The 26,556-nt window shown below is 32.3% G+C and overlaps 1 protein-coding gene across 27 annotated transcripts in view; it reads right to left on the bottom strand.

Moving 5' to 3' along the window:
* The window catches only part of LOC127704561 (ankyrin repeat and sterile alpha motif domain-containing protein 1B-like), a 121,453-nt gene that overhangs the window by 21,442 nt on the left and 73,455 nt on the right, over positions 1-26,556 (bottom strand). For 24 of the 27 annotated variants that reach the window (XM_052208654.1, XM_052208651.1, XM_052208658.1 and 21 more), the window contains 8 exons: positions 26,031-26,137; positions 24,413-24,524; positions 22,011-22,147; positions 14,511-14,600; positions 13,416-13,607; positions 9,550-9,678; positions 8,203-8,274; positions 7,663-7,686 (listed from right to left, as the gene is read on the bottom strand). In XM_052208654.1, the coding sequence (XP_052064614.1) occupies positions 7,663-7,686; positions 8,203-8,274; positions 9,550-9,678; positions 13,416-13,607; positions 14,511-14,600; positions 22,011-22,147; positions 24,413-24,524; positions 26,031-26,137 (863 nt within the window). Of the gene's footprint in view, positions 1-6,761; positions 6,777-6,839; positions 6,858-7,662; positions 7,687-8,202; positions 8,275-9,549; positions 9,679-13,415; positions 13,608-14,510; positions 14,601-22,010; positions 22,148-24,412; positions 24,525-26,030; positions 26,138-26,556 lie in introns of all 27 variants that reach the window. The other 3 variants (XM_052208653.1, XM_052208655.1, XM_052208657.1) reach the window with 3 other exon arrangements.

Raw genomic sequence — 26,556 nt, 5'->3', positions numbered from 1 at the left:
TTTTTGTCATACCATCCAAAGTAACATTTATTCAAGGTTGGGAAATCGTGATATAAAAGATTGTGCACATATTTTTATTCTATTCAAACCTTTATAGAGATTTTCACTGAATCTTTCCGTTCAAATTTATTTCTGTGTAAGAATCTGATATTTAATCTATTTTGATAAAATGTCAATTTCATTCATTATTCAAAAGCATAGAATTAGATTACAACAGAGTGAAAAGAGAAAGAAATTAAACCTTTTATAAGATGAATTACTCAAATAATTTAGAAGAAGAAAATTTAATTTTCATTGTGCGGGTCATCTATTATAATAGACGCAAAGTAATGACACCGATTTGTGTAAAATCGTAGGTACGCTCAATTGAGTTAAGTAAGGTTGGATGAATCTTGCCGAGGAAAAACAGGATTCATTAAGTCTATACAATATGATGCGCTGCATTCAATCCAATAATGTCAGAAATTTCCAAATCAACATCAATCAGAATGGACGATATCGACATCCTTTGATTTTACATTTCTAAACCACTACAGTAGACTCCACCTAATCGGATATCGGCTAAACGAATATATCGGCTATAATTTTTTACACAAACATCGTGGTGATGTAACTGATAAAAATCACTCCATCAATCCTCCAGCCCTTTCACATATTTAGCAATTGTCAGGGTTAGTAACATCTCAGGATTATATCTACTCATTATTGCAGAATATTCAATGAATATACATTCATCGTCTAATTGAATATATCGGGTAATCGGATATTTTTAGCTGACATTTTGGGTATCCGATTTGCCGGAGTCTACTGTACTACAAACATTTTGTAAAGGTCATTTAATGGCGACTTCTTCATGGAGAGACAGACTTATTCAAAAACAGGAAAAATTAATGATGAACCATTCTGTACATATTAAATCAAGCTTTTCACATAAACTTCAAAGTACCGAACGTTTATTCTTGATCGTGAACATCAAATATGATATAAATGATAGAAACGTAGACCAGAATGGGAAGTAATTAAGGCGATTAATTAAATCATCTTGCCACAATTTGATGTCATCATAATATAGATGGTGCATGTTCACGGTCCAATGCACATTAGATTTGCCTAGTGAAATGATGTATGCAACCGTTTGTCAGTTCGGGAATGAATGCGGAAAAATCGTGCAAAAAAGCATGAACGAAGAGCAATCACAAATAAGGGAAAAAGATATAAGTTTGTTTAATGTATATAACAAATACAACTTAGTTCATGCTTGTGTAAGTTATCAAATACCCAATATACAAGACTCAAGCATGGATCATGGAACCTTAATGTGAAAATGAAATTGATAAGGCACGGATCATAGATTGACAAGAGTAGCTATAAGTATTAATAGACTGATCAAAGTCATTAATGCTAATTGATAGAGAAAACAAAATTAGCTATCAATTACTATTTATTTAATTTGAGAATCAATTACAGCAATTAATTAAGAATTATAAGTATCAATCAGTACACTCAGAATGGGTTTGAATAAATTTGTCGTTCCGCGGAACCATGTGTCTTGCCTGTGATTGCTGCTGTCAGTGTAAAAGTGTAATGTTGACTTCGAAAGTGAATCCATTTATCAGTAAAATACTTATTTAAAAAAAAAAAAAAATCAAAACTTTTTTCTTTAGATGCTATTTCTTGGTCTTGAAGATTAGCTTCTGTCCAAGTTTCATAACAATCCATGAAGGTTTACAAATTAATGTGTCAAAAAAAATTAATCCCAGACTGTCTGTAAATGTTAACTGTAAACAATGAAGTCCATCTACCAGAAAAATACTAAAAATGAAAAAAATATATTTTCAATGATCTGCTCCAGACATTATCTCTTATTCATTAAAAAGCTTCTGCAAAATGTTTCACAAAACTCTATGAAGGTTTAACAAAGTAATTAAAACTTTAACCCAGACTGTATTTACAAAAAAATTAAGTCCATTTATCAGTTAAATACGCAAAAATGAAAATAAAGATTTTCCAATTTTGCTTTGGATACTGTATTTTGGTTATAAATAAGCCTCTGTAAAAATTTCATAAATTTTCAAGAAGGTTTGACAAAGTTATTGATTACTGAAAAACTTTAACCTCAGACTGGGCCCATTGCTAACTGTAAAAATAAAATGCTTCACTGAGCGCAGCTGGATACGACCGCAGAGGTCCAACCCTGAACAGTTGGGGCAAAAATGGACACAATATTCGCGCTTGATACAGGTGTGAATTTGGATTGTAATTAAACATTTGACACATAATAGGTTTCTGACACAGAATAACTGTAGTCAAAGAACTTAGAATTGGTTTTATGATTTGAATTTATATTCAATTTTTTGCTTTTGAGCAATACACTTTGCTGTTTGGAATTGACTCCCCCTCCCCCCTTTTTTTTGCAAAAAAAATATTTGAAGAATTTTTCTTTTTCATTTCTGACATCAGAAATGAGAAAAAATTGACCCCCCACAATTTCTTTTTACCCCCCCCCCCCCCCCCAAATTTTTTTTTCACCCCCCCAAAATAAAATCTTTCCCTCAAGATATGGTCATAATCTCAATTCAAATTTCCAATGGAGTTTGCAACCATAATTACCCATTTAAACACATCATAAAAGTCTTAAAGTAGAAAATGACATACATAATCATCGCTAAAATTAATATTCCTTAATAGTAACTTCTAAAAATAAATTGACAGCTAATCATCTCAAGACAATACAGAAATTTCTTTATACATAATTTAAAAGCATTGTAAAGGAGGTAATCAAAACGTTGTGTTTGGATTACCTCCCTTACACTGCTTTTAAATTGTCTTAATTGTCCATTGACCAGGAAACCCTTGTTTTCCCCCTTTTTTGCCCCTTATTCCTAAACAGTTTGAGCCATTACCCCCAAAGCAAATCCTAACCATCCCTTTGTGGTATGGAAACTTGTGGTATAATGTCAGAGAGATCCATACACTGTTCCACAAGTTATTGTCTGGAAACTAGAAAAATGCTTATTTGGGCCCCTTTTTTGGCCCCTAATTCCTAAACTGTTAGGACCATAACCCCCAAAATCCCAACCTTCCTTTTGTGGTTATAAACCTTGTGTTAAAATTTCATAGATTTTTATTTAATTATACTTAAGTTATTGTCCGGAAACCAACTGTCTTCGGACGACGACGACGTGATACCAATATACGACCGCAAAATTTTTTGCGGTAGTGTTGTATAAAAACTAAGTCCATTTATAAGAAAATACAGAAAAAATGAAAATAAATATTTTCAAAATTTTGCTCTGGCTATTGTCTTTTGGTCATAAACAAGCTTCTGTCCAAATTTCATAAAATTCCATGTAGGTTTGACAAAGTTATTGATGTCTAAAAAAACTTTAACCACAGACTGAATCTAAATGTTGACGATGCCAACAACAGAATCGAGGATCGCTATGTCTCGCTTTCGCGAAATAAATTTTGCATGCTCCACAAAAAACCATTTCATGTAGTGCAATATATTGATTAATTGCCAATACAATATGTCTGGCTTGTATGACTAATTCATAAAATTTAAAAATTGTTAACTCCCCCTTGTGCCTACAACTGCAACAGCATGCGTCTCACTTCTTTAACTTTAATGCTAAGTGAGACAAAACGATTATTTCCACTTTTAAGGGTTTTGACCCATATGAACAAAAGAGCACTAAACAGCAATTTTGAACCCAAAATCGATCTTTAACTGCTTTTTCTCACTATTTAATCTAATAGGCACAACTATAGAACCTAACATATGTAAAGAGTGTCAAAACTGTTATTCAATTGTGGTTTATTGGTAACTTGCACCGTTTCAAATCAAATGATTTCATTGACTATCCAAAATATTAAGCATTAAACTAAAATTTAGCTGCTATTAATCATGTTAATACATGAAGAGGCATAACTCTAAATGTCTAACATGAAATGTGTACAACTCCAACTTGATTTGTAATCTATTATTATGTTAAATTATCAAACAATTTCATTAAACCATGTTCAATAACAGAGTAGTAAATTCTAAATATTTGTTTTTCTCCCCTTGAAAGCTGATATTTTCTATATATCCAAGAGTATTCATTTCCTAAATTTACTCAACCTGAAAAATTCAAACTTCATATAATTGATGCAGGCAATAACAAACAGAAGTGTGGAAAACACATGTAAAACTTGTTTCTACAACCAACATCAAACTAATGCAAAAAATCTCAAACAGAAAGAAATTTGATCGATACTTTCTCATGATGTTACTGTATAATTTAAATATGGATGTAACACGTCTTCTGATTGGCTGAAACTTTTTGTCTATCAGCTCATAGACATAATTTTGTCATGTGACTGTGACATCAGCAACATTTTTTTCATGATTTACTCATTCAAAATGGAATTTTGAATTTAATTTTAAGGAATGAATGTAATATTTTTTCTGTCTATTCGAAATAACAAAAACAAAATGTGGAGCACACTTTTAAATAACCTGCTACATGTGTTGTTCTGTGTGTACCACATCTTCCTAGACAGAAAAAATATTACATTTAATTATTCCTTAAATATACTTAATATCTAATCAGTTGATTAACGCATTACAGGGAAAAGAAAGTGAAAGGGTTTTTTTCTTCAAGTAACGGCCAAAACTTAAACAATAATTTTAATTCTGAACAAAACTCAAATTATACCTGTAGCTTCTTTAAGATATGACCATACACTAAATAACAATTAATTCTACATTATAAAAAAAAGCATTGCAAACATAACTAGAAATGTTTAAAGATACTTTTTTTACTAGCCATTAAAAAATGTTTAAAGATACTGTTTTTACTAGCCATTAAGAAATGTTTAAAGATACTGTTTTCACTAGCCATTAAAAAATGTTTAAAGATACTGTTTTTACTAGCCATTAAAAAATGTTTAAAGATACTTTTTTTACTAGCCATTAAAAAATGTTTAGATACTGTTTTTACTAGCCATTAAAAAATGTTTAAAGATACTGTTTTTACTAGCCATTAAAAAATGTTTAAAGATACTGTTTTTACTAGCCATTAAGAAATGTTTAAAGATACTGTTTTTACTAGCCATAAAGAAATGTTTAAGTTCAAAATACCAACTTGTCATGCAAATACCGAGCCTACAAAATAAATGCAGATGACTAATATTTCTGTTATAAACTTTTTAGGTATGATAAAAGATGTGGAACACCAATTATGCAGTAAAGAAAGAACAACCAACAACCAAAAAAACAAAAAATCATCAAGAACGAAAAAAGCAAAAATATACAATTTTCAATTGCATTTGGAAATGGACTCAACCTGTGTTTGATAACTTCATTTTAACAAGTCCAAACAAAATACATGTCTGATCAGAGTTACTCCTCTTTCAAAAATATATTAATTACATAATAAAAATTGTATTTCTATTTCACTCATATCATGTAAAATATTCTAACAAAGTGTTTCAAGAGGAATAACTCTTGCGGTTTTACTTCCATTTACTATTATAAAATAGTCACATAAAGTATCGGTCCCATTTGTGTAAAATAAACCTGTTCTTTTTCATCATGTACATAAAAACATGTTTATTAAATAAGACCTGTACATAAAATATGGCTAATCAAATTAATAAAATTATGTTTTATTATTAGATACATTGGAGTGAACCTTTAGATAATATAAAGCAGTTTGAAGATTTAAGCATATACAAGGGAATATATATAATCTATACTGTTAGTATTGTCTGTATAATCTAACTGTAGATCAATTGATATGATTCTTCAGTATAAATAACCACTGACATATAACAGATATCCAATGACTGACAAGACTGTCTTGTCTACTTGTCTGATGAGACTATTTTCAGTAGAAATTAAGCCAGATTTTTATACACACAACAGATTGTTATATAAGAAAATGCAATACATTTCTTATTTTCCTATGCAGTCTACATGAAGTAAACACATATTTTGGAGAATATAGCCTGATCTTCAATACAACCTTATGTAAGATAAAATTGAGAATGGAAATGGAGAATGTGTCAAAGAGACAACAACCCGACCAAAGAACAGAAAACAGCCGAAGGACATCAATGGGTCTTCAACACAGCGAGAAAATCCCAGACCCGGAGGCGGACTTCAGCTGGCCCCTAAACAAAAATGTGTACTTGTTCAGTGAAAATGGATGTCATACTAAACTCCAAATAAAATTAAAAAACATACAAGACTAACAAAGGCCAGAGGCTCCTGACTTGGTATGGCACAAAAAATGCGGCAGGGTTAAATATGTTTTGTGAGATCTCAACCCTCCCCCTATACCACTAGCCAATGTAGAATAAACCTATCACATACACTCAGGTCTGCTATATACAATAGTACATGTATTATAAACAATTCTAAATTGTTTGTTAGTCTGACTTTAAACACAAATGTTGTCATTAGAATAACTAGTATATATCTTTATTTATCAATATATGGCATATTATTTACAAGAAAGAAAAGAAATGAAGAGAAAAGTGGTGAATCATCAAAATGTTGAACCAAAGATAATGTCTTTATACATGTAAGGCATTCAATATATCAGATCATCCAATTTAAGATCAACAAAAATAGCAGTCAATATAAATAGAAAAGAAAAATAAAGTCTTTGGTCCAAAATATATATACATTGAAGTCCATGGTAGCATAAATTATAGGAACATGCCAAATGTTTATTTGACAAGCCAGCAAATTAAATTCAAAATGGTCTTACTTTTTGTCGTTTGTACTAGTAAATTAGATATAGGTACATAAGCAATACTGACATATATAATTTGTGTAAAATATTTACCAATCGGGGACTGTGTGCCTAAATACACAATACATACACAATAAATCTGTTATAATATTCCTAAAACTCAATACAAAGGTTCCATTATGGTATAACCATGTTTTTATTTCTGTAGTAAGAATGTTTTCAATATTCACAAGAACTGAGTAGACATAACACATCAATATTTCAATGGCCAGACCCCTGCTTTAGAATGACCCTCTATAACCTTTTGTGAAACAGAGGCTACTTTTCATTCACATTTCAATCATAAGAAGTATATTTTCTTGAACTTTATATTTTTAAATGATATGCTTTTGCTGACATGGGATAGAAAACAATTCATTGAAGCACCAATGGAGTTAACAAGATAATTGTTGAAAATACTTATTTTTCCAGAAACGGAAGGACAGAAAAGTATGTCCTTTCAAACATTATAAATGCTGCTTTAAATCAAAGCACTATACTCTAGGATAGTGCTCCACAATTAATGGAGGAAAACACAAGAAACTGAACAGAACTTAATCAATGCAAACGTTTTAAACTGTATAATATAAAAGAAGGTAGATTTCACAACATTGTACAGAGCACATGAAATATGATACAAGGGAGGTAACTCAATCTTATTTGAAAAAAAAACTGCCAAAAGGAAAAGCTGAAAAAATATATATTAAACGGAAACAACAATAAAATTAACTAAAAGTGAAAATATATTGGATGACGTGAAGGATAAGTGGATTATTTTATAATATTTGAATACAGTACTATTGCAACAAATTTAAAAAAAATTTAAACAAGGTTAAAACATGCAGACTTCAGACACCAACTGATATTTACAACAAACCTGTATTTTCCTCTTAAATTTACTCTGTTAGTAATCAAACAAAATTGTTACATTAAAATATAGGAAAAAATGATAACATCTGATGCATTTAATAACTACTCAAGGCTGTTCTCTGAAATAATTTCATGTACATTTGAAATCTTTGAATGGAGTCTTAAAATATAATTTTATTACAACTAAATTATTCTAGCAGTCCTAAATTCTAGCTATACATACTAACAAATTGCAAACAAAAGTTTATCCTTATAACCAGAAAAAAAATCTTGAATTATGCACCCTTTATAACATCAATGAACAATAGTATCCACCAGTCTATATCCTTTATCAAGATCAATGAAGACATGCGAAAACAAATATCACAAAGTTGTTATAACTATAAATTTAAATGTGAACTTCTCTGATAAGTTGTAGTTATGCAAAGTAAATACACAAGTGATGTAATAAAGGTGTAATATTCAAGACATTTTTCTACAAAGTGACTACCAGTACCTGAGCATTTATTAGTCTTAAAGCATTATAATGTATAGAATATCAACATACCTTTAATTTTGTGATGCCTTCTATCGTAGAACTTGTACCAGTTAATTCTTTTACTAAGGTTGATCCAAGATACTGCAAATATATATAAACAATCATATGTGAACTAAAAACTAATTTGTCTTTTATACATTATATTAAAGCTGTATCATTATTTGGTCACTGGTGGAAAGTTGTCTCATTGGCAATCATACCACATCTTATTTTTATATTCTCATGAAAATAGTTATTTTTTTTATATCCCTCTCTGAAGGAGGGTTTATGCTTTTTTACCCCTGTCTGTCCTCAACTTCCTGTTTACTAAATACTTATATATTCTAACACATAATGGCCAGGCATGAAATTTTTGTCAGATTTTTCTAGGGAATTTGAAATAAGAGTTTCTATAATTTGTTATCAGATCTCATGTGAACATGCTATACCATGTGAGGTTTCCGATTTATTGCTTATCAACTTCCTGTATATATCCTATTACATAATGTAAGAATATTTCATCACATTTTTCCTAGGGAACTGCACATCGAAATTTCCTGAAATTTGTCATCAAGCTTCACATGAACCTACTTTACAATATGATGTGCTTTCAGATTCATCACTCATCCTGTTTACCTTATATTTAAAGCAGGGTATCATTAGCAAGCAAAAAGATCATATTTCTACTTGTCATAATAAAGTTTAGCAACAAAAGAGCTTCCTAACTCACAATGGAGACCTATGGTATTACTGTTGATTTATCTTTTTTCTGAACATTTTCTAAATTCTAAGTAAATATCATCAGACCCGAAACAGGAAACTCAATCTGTTTGCTGGGTAATAATGACTGCCTATCAGCTCTAAAAATCACATACACAGTATCAAACATTATAACATTCCAGACCAAAAGTCAAATCATTCCTTAATATAACAGCTGAGAATTATGTAAAGATCAAGGTGATTGTAGTATACGCCTAATCTATGAGTACTGTAAATTCAGAAATTATTGCGAGGTTTTTATTAATGCGAATAATGCGACTGGGTGAGTATCGCAATAATAAGAACTCGCATTCTGATATCTGAAACATATATCTGTATGCAGATTTTCCTGAAATCGCAATAATTAAACTCGCATTAATGTCCATTTTTTAACAATCGCAATAATAAATGCACGCAATAATTTCTGAATTTACAGTAATCTTAAGGTAAATATCATTATAGAAAGACAGGCAAATTTCAAACACACAACATGATCTTAACAATAACATCCTTAACATCTTCAATAGATGTGGTCTCTATTTACTCAGCCAATACATGTAACACATTTGTGTTGTACAATCAAATATCTTAGGTAGATGTCGCCACTGTTTAACTCACCTGTGCTGTATAATTACAACATCCTTTGATTAACATCTCTGGACGATGCCGCCACTGCTTTATAGGAGCTGTTGTATTAGCTTGATGAGGAGGTCGTATGTGTATTGATGTATCCTTGATGCTCTTACCCTGTAAAATATATAAATTGGTTTTAAACAACATGTACAACCTTCACTAATCAGTAAAAGTGAAAAAGACTGAAATAGAATTTAACCTGTTTTAAGTGGTCCAAAACATGCCATTAAAATCTCAATAAATTTTAAAAATTGGCTCTTCAATTATTATCTGGAAAACACAAAATTCAGATTTTTTCCAAAAAAAAAGTATCGTAACTCTGGAACGTTAAAAGTGAAAATGACGAAAATCGAATCAAACCTGTCTTTAACTGTCCAAAATATTCCATTAATTTCAATCAATTTGAAAAAGGGGTTCTCCATTTATTATCCAGAAACCAAAATTTTTTCAATTTTTCCAACAATCAAACTTAAACTGTCTTTAGTGGTCCAAAACATGTCATTAACATTTGAATTGATTACAAATAGAAGTTCTCTATCTTTCATCTGGAAACCTAAAGTAAGATGGACAGATAGATAAGGACAAGGATTCCTATATAACCAAACTCTGTCACACAGGGGTATAAAAAGGGGGGGGGAGATATGGAAGATTCTTCCAGTATTTACCCCCATTATGAGACTTAACATTTAACTGTCTTTACTTTGCTGAACATTTTTGCAGTTTAAAATTTCTCTCTATCTATCATAATTTCTGCTAAAAAAATTAAACAATGAAAAAAAATTGTCTTTCAAGGGTAATAACTCCTATAAGAGTTTAATTGACAATTTCGGTCCTGCTGACTTATTTATAGGTCTAACTTTGCTGAACATATTTACCGTCAAAGTTTCTGACTATTTATCATAGTTTCTGGAAAAAACTTTTAAAAAATTCGTTAGGGTTCTGCGGAACCCAGTGTCTCGCCTACTTTTTCTGTTAATCGCAGGCTCAACAAAAATGAGGAAGTAAATCAATAAAAATATTCCTCTTGATACTATCTTTTGATTGTAAGAAGCTTCTGTCCAAGTTTGGTAAAAATCCAGGATAGTTTATGAATCTAATAAATGTTTAAAATCTTTAACTGCAGACTGAATGTAATGTTAACTGGAAGAAAACAAAATTTCCTTCTAGATACTAGCATTTGATTATAAACAAGCTTCTGTCCAAGTTTGGTACAAATCCAAAATAGTATAAGAAAGTTATTAAAATTTTTAAAACTTTAACCACAGAGTGAATGTGTTGTTTCCTGGCAGAAAATCTAAATCCATTTAAAAGTAAAATACGGAAAAAATGGATTTATTTTTTTACAAAATTTCCTTCTAGATACTAGCTTTTGATCATAAACAAGCTTCTGTCCAAGATTGGTACAAATCCAAAATAGTATAAGAAAGTTATTAAAATTTTAAAAACTTTAACCACAGAGTGAATGTGTTGTTTCCTGACAGAAAATCTAAGTCCATTTAAAAGTAAAATAAGGAAAAAATGGATTTTTTTTTTACAAAGTTTACTTCTGGATACTATCTAATGATCATAAACAAACTTCTGTCCAAGTTTGGTAGAAACCCAGGATAGTTTAAGAAAGTTATTAAAATTTTAAAAACTTTAACCACAGAGTGAATGTGTTGTTTCCTGGCAGAAAATCTAAGTCCATTTAAAAGTAAAATACGGAAAAAATGGATTTATTTTTTTACAAAATTTCCTTCTAGATACTAGCTTTTGATCATAAACAAGCTTCTGTCCAAGATTGGTACAAATCCAAAATAGTATAAGAAAGTTATTAAAATTTTAAAAACTTTAACCACAGAGTGAATGTGTTGTTTCCTGACAGAAAATCTAAGTCCATTTAAAAGTAAAATAAGGAAAAAATGGATTTTTTTTTTACAAAGTTTACTTCTGGATACTATCTAATGATCATAAACAAACTTCTGTCCAAGTTTGGTAGAAACCCAGGATAGTTTAAGAAAGTTATTAAAATTTTAAAAACTTTAACCACAGAGTGAATGTAATATTTCCTGGCAGAAAAACTAAGTCCATTTATAAGTAAAATACGGAAAAAATGGAATTTTATTTTTACAAAATTTACTTCTGGATACTATCTTATGATCATAAACAAGCTTCTGTCCAAGTTTGGTAGAAATTCAGGATAGTTTAAGAAAGTTATTAAAATTTCAAAAACTTTAACCACAGAGTGAATATTTGTGGACGCCGCCGACGACGACGACGACACCGAAGGAATGTAGGATCGCTATGTCTCGCTTTTTCGACTAAAGTCGAAGGCTCGACAAAAATGTAATAAAATTAGGCAAGGGCAATAACTCCTATAAGGGATCAATTAACATAGACTAATTGGTAGATCTAATTTTGTTGAACATTTTTGCTGTTTAAAATTTCTGTTTATCTATATTAGTTTTCAAGAAAATAACCAAAAACTGAGGAATTTCATAAAATAAGTATTCCAGGGGCAATAACTCCAAATTAGGTTGTGTGATTTGTCTGAAAAATTGGAGCAAATAGATTTTGACCTGCTGTTCATTTTAACCCATTTCAGTTTTGCTGTAACTGCTTTAGTTTTTGAGATATTAGCCAAAAAATGCAGTTAACTCTTACATGTATGTTCTTTTTTTAGCCATGCTGGCCATGTATGTTGGCAGTCCACAATTAAAAAACACAAGCTTTATACTAAAAACCATAAGGATCATTCACCCCAATTTTGGTTGAAATAGATTCAGTAGTACCAGAGGAGAAGATCTTTGAAAAAGTTTACAACAAGACAATGGATGACGACGACAGAAGCCAAGTGATGGCAATTACTAAAAAGGCCTTTTTGGAGAGGTGAGCTAAAAACAGCTTTACATTTTTAAAAGCTTTATTATATCAGACATAAAACAAACAGGCTGTCAAAATAACAGTGACCAATTTTCTGACATTAATAAATGTCATTCTTATGGCAATCAAAAGGACATAACTATAGAACAACAAAAGTGAAAATTGTCAATATCAAACTTGATATAATTTAGTTCAGCAACAACATATCAAAAATTTGAAAAGCATTGTACATAAGTTACTGCACGGAAACAAATAGACACTTGCCTGCCCTTTGCACCATTTTAAGAAATGATATATGCTTTGGGAAACCCAGTTAAATAAATTACTTTGTATATTTTTATTTTATTATTTAAATCTTTATCTAAATTTTGAGAGGCTTCAGTGGCTGAGGGATCAATGACTGCATTATATATTTAGGAGTCTTTCATGAAACAGTTTACCATAAGCCACTCACATTGTTACTACTTTCCTTTACAAGAGACAGTTAGGACTTTTGAGAATAGTATTCATAAAAACTTCACCATTATAAATAATCAAGAGATAACTGTATTGTATTTGTGGATAAACAAATGAATATTTGCAGCAGTAAAACTACTGATAAACGTCTGCAAAGCTTCAAATACAATACAGTTATCTCTTCCAAAGAAAAATAAACAAATCAATTTCAATTTTAGTATTCTCTTGCACCTAAACAAGGTGATGTCATTGGTATCATTTAGTTTCAAATGTAAACACTGGGCGTTTTCTAGCTTCTTGTCAGCCTCAGAATGCAATAACATTTAACAAAAAGAAGATTTTTTTGCTTCTTATGGGAGAAATTACATGCAGTTCATTCTGGAATTCAAAATGTCGGCTTCTCTAAGTTACAGACAGGTAGACAGAGAATTGTATGCTGGTTGTCAATTAATCAAAACCAATGATACAAAATAATTGCAATCAAGTTTTTAATTTCTACTTGGTAATTCTATAATTAGAAGGGAGTGTAGTACCTGGACATTATTTTGGAAGACTTCATCATTATCACTATTTTCTACCGAGGGAGTCTGTGGTTTGGAAGACGATTTATTTTCCTCTTCAGAGGTTGAGGTTAATGGTTTAACTTTAGTATAATCTTTGTACAAATTAATGTCTGTAAAAGGAGATTTCTTCTCTTGATGATCTTCAACTCGACTTTTCTTTTTCTGTAAAAAAAAATAAGTCATAGATAGTAAGATGAAACTAAATAAAACATGTTTCTGCTTTTTGTTAGATTAATAGTTTAACTTTAGTATAATATTTGAATATGAAAAAAGATTTGTGAAGAATTACCTCCCCTTAAGTAAATATCCGGCAAAAACCTCTTATAACACTTGACAAACTGTCTCTTGTATACTTCCTAATTATATTAAGTATTTAAATGAAAGTTGACCTATAAAATAATCTAAATAACATCTGCAAGTATGTTCATTTTGACTTTTTATCTTTTGAAAACAGAAGATAGATATGGATTTATATCTTTTATATTTTTATTTTACGGATAAATAAACTGTTAACACGAAGAAGTGTGTTTCCTGTGTGACCTTAACACAAACTTGTACAATTGTTGACCCCACTGATGCTCTGGCCACAGATAGCCAACATGTTGTCAATTCTGCTAATTTTGTTGAAAGAGATGCAATTATGTATAATGTTAGTATTTATGTTCACTTTACACAGTTCAGTTAAATGCAACTTTTACTTTATGAATTGGATATAATTTTCCAGGTCTTAAAAAACTGTTTGTTGATCTATAGATGTCTCTGGTTTATGTGTATTGTTGGGTTACTGCTTTATTGACACATATTACATCTTTTTATTCACAGATCTGTCTTAAGTAGTGGTGAATCCATTATTACTCGTTGGATACCAATTTTCATAAGATTTCGTGGGTGTAGGTAAACACAAATTCAAATGTTCAACAAAGTACACATTTGCTAAAGGTTCCTCAGCAAACTTTGTCAAGACTCAATTCTCAAACAAAACTGTATAATAGAGGTAGAGTTTGGCTAAACTCTGTCCAATATTTTACATATTTTCTGACATTGCTGATTAATAAACCTGTTTACCAATGAAGCAAACTGTCTTTCTGGAGGAGATCTGTCCCCTAATGAGGCTAATATTCTCTTTCTGTGACCCATTGATGAGATGTCTAAAACCTGAAAACATTGAAGATAATTAGTATACTTAAGATGATATTATTTGGACACCTATCTATTGTTGTAAACTGTATGTTGCCATTTAGACGTCTATTTGGTTATTTTTGTGATTGGGTTGCTGTCCCATAGGCCTATACCCGCTGTCTCCTTACATTCTAATTATAATTAATCTGTTTTCTTTTGATCATGTTGTCTAATCTCTTACTGATATTTACCCTTCATATTAAACCATATTCAATAAAATGTGTAACAACAAAAAATATTATTGGTTAATGTAAGCTTTAAATTTCATAATTTCTCTTTTCAACATTTCTCTTTAATAAAATCATTAAAATCCCTTTACAGAGTCTTAAAAACCATGTCCTAGCACCTAATCATTTTGCACTAAATTGTACTTGAAGTTTTAAGATTTCTATCTATCATACTTCCTGGACACTATCTGTTAGGCTTGAGGGACAAAGTCTAAGTTTAAATACTTTCCGGACTTCCTATGATACTTTAAAACCATGCATTATTTCCTCTCTCTGTTATACTTGCTGACCGTGAAAGACCTTCATGGATAGTCAAGGTCGTTAAAAAAAAAACCTTGTCATCTGTTATACTTACAGTACTGAGTTCTAGCTCCCACACTTGTAGAACTCTTTCCATCGTATTATATTTATTTACTCTCTCTGTCATACTTATAGTACTGAGTTCTAGCTCCCAGACTTGTAGAACTCTCTCTATTGTATTATATTTATTTACTCTCTCTGTTATACTTACGGTACTGAGTTCTAGCTCCCAGACTTATACTTATGGTACTGAGTTCTAGCTCCCAGACTTATACTTACAGTACTGAGTTCTAGCTCCCAGACTTGTAGAACTCTCTCCATTGTATTATATTTATTTACTCTCTCTGTTATACTTACGGTACTGAGTTCTAGCTCCCAGACTTATACTTACAGTACTGAGTTCTAGCTCCCAGACTTGTAGAACTCTCTCCATTGTATTATATTTATTTACTCTCTCTGTTATACTTACGGTACTGAGTTCTAGCTCCCAGACTTGTAGAACTCTCTCTATTGTATTATATTTATTTACTCTCTCTGTTATACTTACGGTACTGAGTTCTAGCTCCCAGACTTGTAGAACTCTCTCCATTGTATTATATTTATTTACTCTCTCTGTTATACTTACAGTACTGAGTTCTAGCTCCCAGACTTGTAGAACTCTCTCCATTGTATTATATTTATTTATTCTCTCTGTTATACTTACGGTACTGAGTTCTAGCTCTCAGACTTATACTTACAGTACTGAGTTCTAGCTCCCAGACTTGTAGAACTCTCTCCATTGTATTATATTTATTTACTCTCTCTGTTATACTTACGGTACTGAGTTCTAGCTCCCAGACTTATACTTATGGTACTGAGTTCTAGCTCCCAGACTTGTAGAACTCTCTCCATTGTATTATATTTATTTACTCTCTCTGTTATACTTAGAGTACTGAGTTCTAGCTCCCAGACTTATACTTACGGTACTGAGTTCTAGCTCCCAGACTTGTAGAACTCTCTCTATTGTATTATATTTATTTATTCTCTCTGTTATACTTACGGTACTGAGTTCTAGCTCCCAGACTTGAAGAACTCTCTCCATTGTATTATATTTATTTACTCTCTCTGTTATACTTACGGTACTGAGTTCTAGCTCCCAGACTTGTAGAACTGTCTCTATTGTATTATATTTATGTACTCTCTCTGTTATACTTACGGTACTGAGTTCTAGCTCCCAGACTTAAAGAACTCTCTCCATTGTATTATATTTATTTACTCTCTCTGTTATACTTACGGTACTGAGTTCTAGCTCCCACACTTGTAGAACTCTCTCCATTGTATTATATTTATTTACTCTCTCTGTTATACTTACAGTACTCAGTTCTAGCTCACAGACTTGTAGAACTCTCTCCATTGTATTATATTTATTTACTCTCTCTGTTATACTTACAGTACTCAGTTCTAGCTCCCAGACTTGTAGAACTCTCTCCATTGTATTATATTTATTTACTCTCTCTGTTATACTTACAGTACTCAGTTCTAGCTCCCACACTTGTAGAACTCTTTCCATCGTATTATATTTATTTACTCTCTCTGTTATACTTACAGTACTGAGTTCTAGCTCCCAGACTTGTAGAACTCTCTCCATTGTATTATATTTATTTACTCTCTCTGTTATACTTACGGTACTGAGTTCTAGCTCCCACACTTGTAGAACTCTCTCCATTGTATTATATTTATTTACTCTCTCTGTTATACTTACGGTACTGAGTTCTAGCTCACAGACTTGTAGAACTCTCTCCATTGTATTATATTTATTTACTCTCTCTGTTATACTTACGGTACTGAGTTCTAGCTCACAGACTTGTAGAACTCTCTCCATTGTATTATATTTATTTACTCTCTCTGTTATACTTACAGTACTCAGTTCTAGCTCACAGACTTGTAGAACTCTCTCCATTGTATCATATTTATTTACTCTCTCTGTTATACTTACAGTACTGAGTTCTAGCTCCCAGACTTGTAGAACTCTCTCCATTGTATTATATTTATTTACTCTCTCTGTTATACTTACAGTACTGAGTTCTAGCTCCCAGACTTGTAGAACTCTCTCCATTGTATTATATTTATTTACTCTCTCTGTTATACTTACAGTACTGAGTTCTAGCTCCCAGACTTGTAGAACTCTCTCCATTGTATTATATTTATTTACTCTCTCTGTTATACTTACAGTACTGAGTTCTAGCTCCCACACTTGTAGAACTCTCTCCATTGTATTATATTTATTTACTCTCTCTGTTATACTTACAGTACTGAGTTCTAGCTCCCACACTTGTAGAACTCTCTCCATTGTATTATATTTATTTACTCTCTCTGTTATACTTACGGTACTGAGTTCTAGCTCCCAGACTTGTAGAACTCTCTCCATTGTATTATATTTATTTACTCTCTCTGTTATACTTACGGTACTGAGTTCTAGCTCCCAGACTTGTAGAACTCTCTCCATTGTATCATATTTATTTACTCTCTCTGTTATACTTACAGTACTCAGTTCTAGCTCACAGACTTGTAGAACTCTCTCCATTGTATCATATTTATTTACTCTCTCTGTTATACTTACGGTACTGAGTTCTAGCTCCCAGACTTGTAGAACTCTCTCCATTGTATTATATTTATTTACTCTCTCTGTTATACTTACAGTACTGAGTTCTAGCTCCCAGACTTGTAGAACTCTCTCCATTGTATTATATTTATTTACTCTCTCTGTTATACTTACAGTACTGAGTTCTAGCTCCCAGACTTGTAGAACTCTCTCCATTGTATTATATTTATTTACTCTCTCTGTTATACTTACAGTACTGAGTTCTAGCTCCCAGACTTGTAGAACTCTCTCCATTGTATTATATTTATTTACTCTCTCTGTTATACTTACAGTACTGAGTTCTAGCTCCCAGACTTGTAGAACTCTCTCTATTGTATTATATTTATTTACTCTCTCTGTTATACTTACGGTACTGAGTTCTAGCTCCCAGACTTATACTTACGGTACTGAGTTCTAGCTCCCAGACTTGTAGAACTCTCTCCATTGTATTATATTTATTTACTCTCTCTGTTATACTTACAGTACTGAGTTCTAGCTCCCAGACTTGTAGAACTCTCTCTATTGTATTATATTTATTTACTCTCTCTGTTATACTTACGGTACTGAGTTCTAGCTCCCAGACTTATACTTATGGTACTGAGTTCTAGCTCCCAGACTTGTAGAACTCTCTCCATTGTATTATATTTATTTACTCTCTCTGTTATACTTACAGTACTGAGTTCTAGCTCCCAGACTTGTAGAACTCTCTCTATTGTATTATATTTATTTACTCTCTCTGTTATACTTACGGTACTGAGTTCTAGCTCCCAGACTTGTAGAACTCTCTCCATTGTATTATATTTATTTACTCTCTCTGTTATACTTACGGTACTGAGTTCTAGCTCCCAGACTTGAAGAACTCTCTCCATTGTATTATATTTATTTACTCTCTCTGTTATACTTATGGTACTGAGTTCTAGCTCCCAGACCTGTAGAACTCTCTCCATTGTATTATATTTATTTACTCTCTCTGTTATACTTACAGTACTGAGTTCTAGCTCCCAGACTTGTAGAACTCTCTCCATTGTATTATATTTATTTACTCTCTCTGTTATACTTACAGTACTGAGTTCTAGCTCCCAGACTTGTAGAACTCTCTCCATTGTATTATATTTATTTATTCTCTCTGTTATACTTACGGTACTGAGTTCTAGCTCTCAGACTTATACTTACAGTACTGAGTTCTAGCTCCCAGACTTGTAGAACTCTCTCCATTGTATTATATTTATTTACTCTCTCTGTTATACTTACGGTACTGAGTTCTAGCTCCCAGACTTATACTTATGGTACTGAGTTCTAGCTCCCAGACTTGTAGAACTCTCTCCATTGTATTATATTTATTTACTCTCTCTGTTATACTTAGAGTACTGAGTTCTAGCTCCCAGACTTATACTTACGGTACTGAGTTCTAGCTCCCAGACTTGTAGAACTCTCTCTATTGTATTATATTTATTTATTCTCTCTGTTATACTTACGGTACTGAGTTCTAGCTCCCAGACTTGAAGAACTCTCTCCATTGTATTATATTTATTTACTCTCTCTGTTATACTTACGGTACTGAGTTCTAGCTCCCAGACTTGTAGAACTGTCTCTATTGTATTATATTTATGTACTCTCTCTGTTATACTTACGGTACTGAGTTCTAGCTCCCAGACTTGAAGAACTCTCTCCATTGTATTATATTTATTTACTCTCTCTGTTATACTTACGGTACTGAGTTCTAGCTCCCACACTTGTAGAACTCTCTCCATTGTATTATATTTATTTACTCTCTCTGTTATACTTACAGTACTCAGTTCTAGCTCACAGACTTGTAGAACTCTCTCCATTGTATTATATTTATTTACTCTCTCTGTTATACTTACAGTACTCAGTTCTAGCTCCCAGACTTGTAGAACTCTCTCCATTGTATTATATTTATTTACTCTCTCTGTTATACTTACAGTACTCAGTTCTAGCTCCCACACTTGTAGAACTCTTTCCATCGTATTATATTTATTTACTCTCTCTGTTATACTTACAGTACTGAGTTCTAGCTCCCAGACTTGTAGAACTCTCTCCATTGTATTATATTTATTTACTCTCTCTGTTATACTTACGGTACTGAGTTCTAGCTCCCACACTTGTAGAACTCTCTCCATTGTATTATATTTATTTACTCTCTCTGTTATACTTACGGTACTGAGTTCTAGCTCACAGACTTGTAGAACTCTCTCCATTGTATTATATTTATTTACTCTCTCTGTTATACTTACGGTACTGAGTTCTAGCTCACAGACTTGTAGAACTCTCTCCATTGTATTATATTTATTTACTCTCTCTGTTATACTTACAGTACTCAGTTCTAGCTCACAGACTTGTAGAACTCTCTCCATTGTATCATATTTATTTACTCTCTCTGTTATACTTACAGTACTGAGTTCTAGCTCCCAGACTTGTAGAACTCTCTCCATTGTATTATATTTATTTACTCTCTCTGTTATACTTACAGTACTGAGTTCTAGCTCCCAGACTTGTAGAACTCTCTCCATTGTATTATATTTATTTACTCTCTCTGTTATACTTACAGTACTGAGTTCTAGCTCCCAGACTTGTAGAACTCTCTCCATTGTATTATATTTATTTACTCTCTCTGTTATACTTACAGTACTGAGTTCTAGCTCCCACACTTGTAGAACTCTCTCCATTGTATTATATTTATTTACTCTCTCTGTTATACTTACAGTACTGAGTTCTAGCTCCCACACTTGTAGAACTCTCTCCATTGTATTATATTTATTTACTCTCTCTGTTATACTTACGGTACTGAGTTCTAGCTCCCAGACTTGTAGAACTCTCTCCATTGTATTATATTTATTTACTCTCTCTGTTATACTTACGGTACTGAGTTCTAGCTCCCAGACTTGTAGAACTCTCTCCATTGTATTATATTTATTTACTCTCTCTGTTATACTTACAGTACTCAGTTCTAGCTCACAGACTTGTAGAACTCTCTCCATTGTATCATATTTATTTACTCTCTCTGTTATACTTACGGTACTGAGTTCTAGCTCCCAGACTTGTAGAACTCTCTCCATTGTATTATATTTATTTACTCTCTCTGTTATACTTACAGTACTGAGTTCTAGCTCCCAGACTTGTAGAACTCTCTCCATTGTATTATATTTATTTACTCTCTCTGTTATACTTACAGTACTGAGTTCTAGCTCCCAGACTTGTAGAACTCTCTCCATTGTATTATATTTATTTACTCTCTCTGTTATACTTACAGTACTGAGTTCTAGCTCCCAGACTTGTAGAACTCTCTCCATTGTATTATATTTATTTACTCTCTCTGTTATACTTACAGTACTGAGTTCTAGCTCCCAGACTTGTAGAACTCTCTCTATTGTATTATATTTATTTACTCTCTCTGTTATACTTACGGTACTGAGTTCTAGCTCCCAGACTTGTAGAACTCTCTCCATTGTATTATATTTATTTACTCTCTCTGTTATACTTACAGTACTCAGTTCTAGCTCACAGACTTGTAGAACTCTCTCCATTGTATCATATTTATTTACTCTCTCTGTTATACTTACGGTACTGAGTTCTAGCTCCCAGACTTGTAGAACTCTCTCCATTGTATTATATTTATTTACTCTCTCTGTTATACTTACAGTACTGAGTTCTAGCTCCCAGACTTGTAGAACTCTCTCCATTGTATTATATTTATTTACTCTCTCTGTTATACTTACAGTACTGAGTTCTAGCTCCCAGACTTGTAGAACTCTCTCTATTGTATTATATTTATTTACTCTCTCTGTTATACTTACGGTACTGAGTTCTAGCTCCCAGACTTATACTTATGGTACTGAGTTCTAGCTCCCAGACTTGTAGAACTCTCTCCATTGTATTATATTTATTTACTCTCTCTGTTATACTTACAGTACTGAGTTCTAGCTCCCAGACTTGTATAACTCTCTCTATTGTATTATATTTATTTACTCTCTCTGTTATACTTACGGTACTGAGTTCTAGCTCCCAGACTTGTAGAACTCTCTCCATTGTATTATATTTATTTACTCTCTCTGTTATACTTACGGTACTGAGTTCTAGCTCCCAGACTTGAAGAACTCTCTCCATTGTATTATATTTATTTACTCTCTCTGTTATACTTATGGTACTGAGTTCTAGCTCCCAGACCTGTAGAACTCTCTCCATTGTATTATATTTATTTACTCTCTCTGTTATACTTACAGTACTGAGTTCTAGCTCCCAGACTTGAAGAACTCTCTCCATTGTATTATATTTATGAGACATAAATTTATCTAAGTACTGAGGTAATCGTAAACTGTTCAGCCAAACCTCCACAGAAACAGGTGGACATTCAGCATCTGTAATTAACAATTACAATTTTGTAAACATTATCCTAATGCTTGAAGGGACTAGAAATTTCAACTTGTAAGTCTATATAATACACTTTGGCCTGTTTTAAACATGACACTATAAGACAGATCTAAATCCTAACATCACTTTTTATTGATATTACTTAGGCATATCATAGAATTATATATGAATTGATAAACTTCTTAAAGCTATGTTGCACAAAAGCCTCAACCTAGTACCATCATATTGAGAGGACATATAGTTCATGTATTCAGGACTTCCTTGTTTCACTAAAACAGGGTATGGTCAAGATTGGTCAAGTACAGTTTTACCTCGTTAAGTCGAAGTCAAAGGGACGGGAAGAAAGTATTAGATTATCCGAGGACAAGTGTGTCGTCATAAATTTGAAATGCATGAAATAAGGTATGATATTTTTTTTAAACTAGATATTTTGAACAGTGTGCCTTTTTTTTTCAATAAGACAATTTATGACTGTGTATTCAAGCTCCATATTTTTTTATGATCTAGACAAAACGTTCACCAATATTCACAAATATTGGTCATTATAAATTATGGAATCAACTCACAAAACGAAATAAATCCTGAAACATCACTGATGAGGGTCGTCTGCTTTGAATTCAATTATTGTAAATTTGACATAATCCGTTTTTTAAGATTATTGTAATTAATGAATATTGATGACTGGGACTGAGAAATTACTTCAACTCATCAGAGTTTTCGACACAACAAGGTTCAACTGTACTTTCTTAGAAGGTATAAATCTGAAACGTTTAATGATTACTGATGCCAAAATCTATTTCTTTTTGAACATATGAGCAAACAACAAAATTCTCACTAGTACAATGCATTTCTAACTCTGAGATCTCAATTGGTATTTGAAAGTTCAGGTAAAATATATTTCAAAATTTTCTCAAAGAAAATTGAACATAAAATAACCTCAATGTATGTTGAAGGAAAAGAAAACAAGGCTAAAAATACTGATTCAAATATCACATTTTTTGTATGCTCGACTGAATATTTAAGTGACTTAGAATTCACATTTTGTATTTGTTTTTGAATTTATCATTTGATCTGAAGAAGATTTTTATTGCTCAGACTACCGGTAGTATCTTATTACCCTAGGCTGATAGTATATATTGAACTTTTAACTTGACCATACTAATAGGTTTGATCTGTGGAAGTCTTTTTGCTTGGTCCAGTATCTTATTACCCCATGGCCAATAGTTTATATTGGACCCTATGTTACATACTTATAGGTTTGATCTGTGGAAGTCTTTTTGCTTGGTCCAGTATTTTATTACCCCATGGCCAATAGTTTATATTGGACCCTATGTTACATACTTATAGGTTTGATCTGTGGAAGTCTTTTTGCTTGGTCCAGTATTTTATTACCCCATGGCCAATAGTTTATATTGGGCCCTATGTTACATACTTATAGGTTTGATCAGTGGAAGTCTTTTTGCTTGGTCCAGTATCTTATTACCCCATGGCCAATAGTTAATATTGGACCCTATGTTACATACTTATAGGTTTGATCTGTGGAAGTCTTTTTGCTTGGTCCAGTATCTTATCACCCCATGGCCAATAGTTTATATTGGGCCCTATGTTACATACTTATAGGTTTGATCTGTGGAAGTCTTTTTGCTTGGTCCAGTATCTTATAACCACAGAGCCAATAGTTTATATTGGACCCTATATTACATACTTATAAGTTTGATCTGTGGAAGTCTTTTTGCTTGGTCCAGTATCTTATTATCCCATGGCCAATAGTTTATATTGGACCCTATGTTACATACTTATAGGTTAGATCTGTGGAAGACCTTTTGCTTAGTCCAGTATCTTATTACCCCATGGCCAATAGTTTATATTTGACCCTATGTTACATACTTATAGGTTTGATCTGTGGAAGTCTTTTTGCTTGGTCCAGTATCTTATTACCCCATGGCCAATAGTTTACATTGGACCCTATGTTACATACTTATAGGTTTGATCAGTGGAAGTCTTTTTGCTTGGTCCAGTATCTTATTATCCCTGGGCCAATAGTTTATATTGGACCCTATGTTACATACTTATAGGTTTGATCTGTGGAAGTCTTTTTGTTTGGTCCAGTATCTTATTACCCCATGGCCAATAGTTAACATTGGACCCTATGTTACATACTTATAGGTTTGATCAGTGGAAGTCTTTTTGCTTGGTCCAGTATCTTATTACCCCATGGGTCTATAGTTTATATTGGACCCTATGTTACATACTTATAGGTTTGATCTGTGGAAGTCTTTTTGCCAGGTCCAGTATTTTCTTTCTGTGTTCAGCAGTTGAGATACCTATAGATTCCAGATCTTGTTCTTCCATTATTTTCTCCCCCTTAAATAAACAAAAACATAACTGTATCAGTTTTGTAACTCACGATCGATAATATTTTGTATAATAGTACAGTTGTATAATATCTGAATGAATCAGTAAAATTGTTACTGGTTTATTTTTAAACAAGAATGTGTCCATAGTACACGGATGCCCCACTCGCGCTATCATTTTCTATGTTCAGTGTACCGTGAAATTGGGGTCAAAACTGGAATTTGGCATTAAAATTAGAAAGATCATATCATAGGGAACAAGTGTACTAAGTTTCAAGTTGATTAGACTTCAACTTCATCAAAAACTACCTTGACCAAAAACTTAAACCTGAAGTGGGACGGACTGAGGAACGAACGAACGAACGAAAGGACGCACAGACCAGAAAACATAATGCCCCTACTACTATCATAGGTGGGGCATAAAAATAGATAAAATTTCTTTATTCAATTGGTTTTTTTTTCTATCGTCTAAATTCAATTTCATAGACTAAATATATTAATAGATCGTTAAATGGCATTTTCTATATTGGGCCTAATATCATTCCTTTAGTTTTAGTCCCTCTATCTGATATGGGAGTTTCCGGCTGATACTAGGACCGATATGGAAAATGCTATGAAATAATTTATAACAACACTTGTATTCCCAAGGTTAAGAACTAGGTTTAGATATCGCTGATATCAACCTTGACAAAAGTTTCATTGAACTTAAGCCAAAAATATTGGCAGCAGAATGCTGCAGACTTCCATTTCATTACCTTTAACAGAAGCATTATCATACCCAATAGTTAAATTGTAGCCGATTTTTCCAACTTATGCTGAATATAGCTTTGTCAGACTTTGGTATAAACTCCTGAGAAAAGAAGGTGTGAGAGCATTTACAATGCTGAGTTTCCATGGGGCATAACTCCAAATCAATCATTATTTCACCCTGATTTTTGAACTAATATGTAGGATCTAGCTATGTCAGACTTTGGTATAAACTCGTAGGAGAAATGAAGGTGTGAGAGCATTTATAATGTTGAGTTTCAATGGGGCATAACTCCAAATCAATCATTATTTGACCTTGATTTTTTAAATCATCATAGAAATTTCTCAGGTTAACCCTTGACATTAAATTTAATTAAAATTTGATAATAACTGTCGGTAAAAGAAGCCTTGCAATGTCAGATGAACAAAGGACAGACAAACATTATTTTCACATCCTCTGCTCCGCTTTGCAGCATGGGACACAGGGGAGGATCAAGCCATTTTCAAAAGGGGGAGTTCCAACCATATGTCCCCATTCAAAAGCATTGATCGTCAAAAAAAAAGGGGGGGTTCTGCCACTGGGACATTGCGTATTTTTGAAATATATTTTCCAATATATACCATTGCAAACTATCCTAAATGTTTTTAGTGTGTCATTGTGGTTTACTGGTGTTTGGAGTGAATTTTCACGATTGCTTGCCTTTGTCCATTGGGTCATTAAAACCTTAACTAATTCTGGTTATGTGACTTCATCCAACAGGTGACTTACCAGAAAATCTGTATCATCAAACCCATTAGCATACAGAGTATTTTCATACTGTCCTAAACTAAGGGACTCTAACCATTCTCCAACACTATGGATTGAGGGATTAGAACCTGTAAACAGAATACAACAGAATTAGTATCTAATGTCTCTATTGTCATGGTTTTCTGAAGTAAGTTTTGACATTTTACATTGGCTGCATCATCAAATCTGATGATTTTATGTGTTATATATACATTTATACAATATTTTTGGTTTCAAATGTGAGCAGTGTATCCCAGTGTGTACTTTATAACAAGACTAGACAACAGTATGCACTCCTCCCTACCAAATCAGCTTTAGAAACTGTAATGAATGCAGAATTTGCCACTGACCGAATTTTGCCAAAATTGAAAAAGACAACGAAATGTTTACCTACTGATGTTTTATGTGGTTTTTATGTTGTTTGGTTGCTGTCTCATATGATGTTTCCCTGATATCTTATATCATTTTCAGTTTTTCATTTCGTCAAGTAAAGATAATATTTACTAAA

The sequence above is a fragment of the Mytilus californianus genome, unplaced genomic scaffold, assembly GCF_021869535.1.
Source record: "Mytilus californianus isolate M0D057914Y unplaced genomic scaffold, xbMytCali1.0.p SCAF_6, whole genome shotgun sequence".
NCBI classification, from domain to species: domain Eukaryota; kingdom Metazoa; phylum Mollusca; class Bivalvia; order Mytilida; family Mytilidae; genus Mytilus; species Mytilus californianus.
This window is presented reverse-complemented; position numbering and strand designations above follow the sequence as displayed.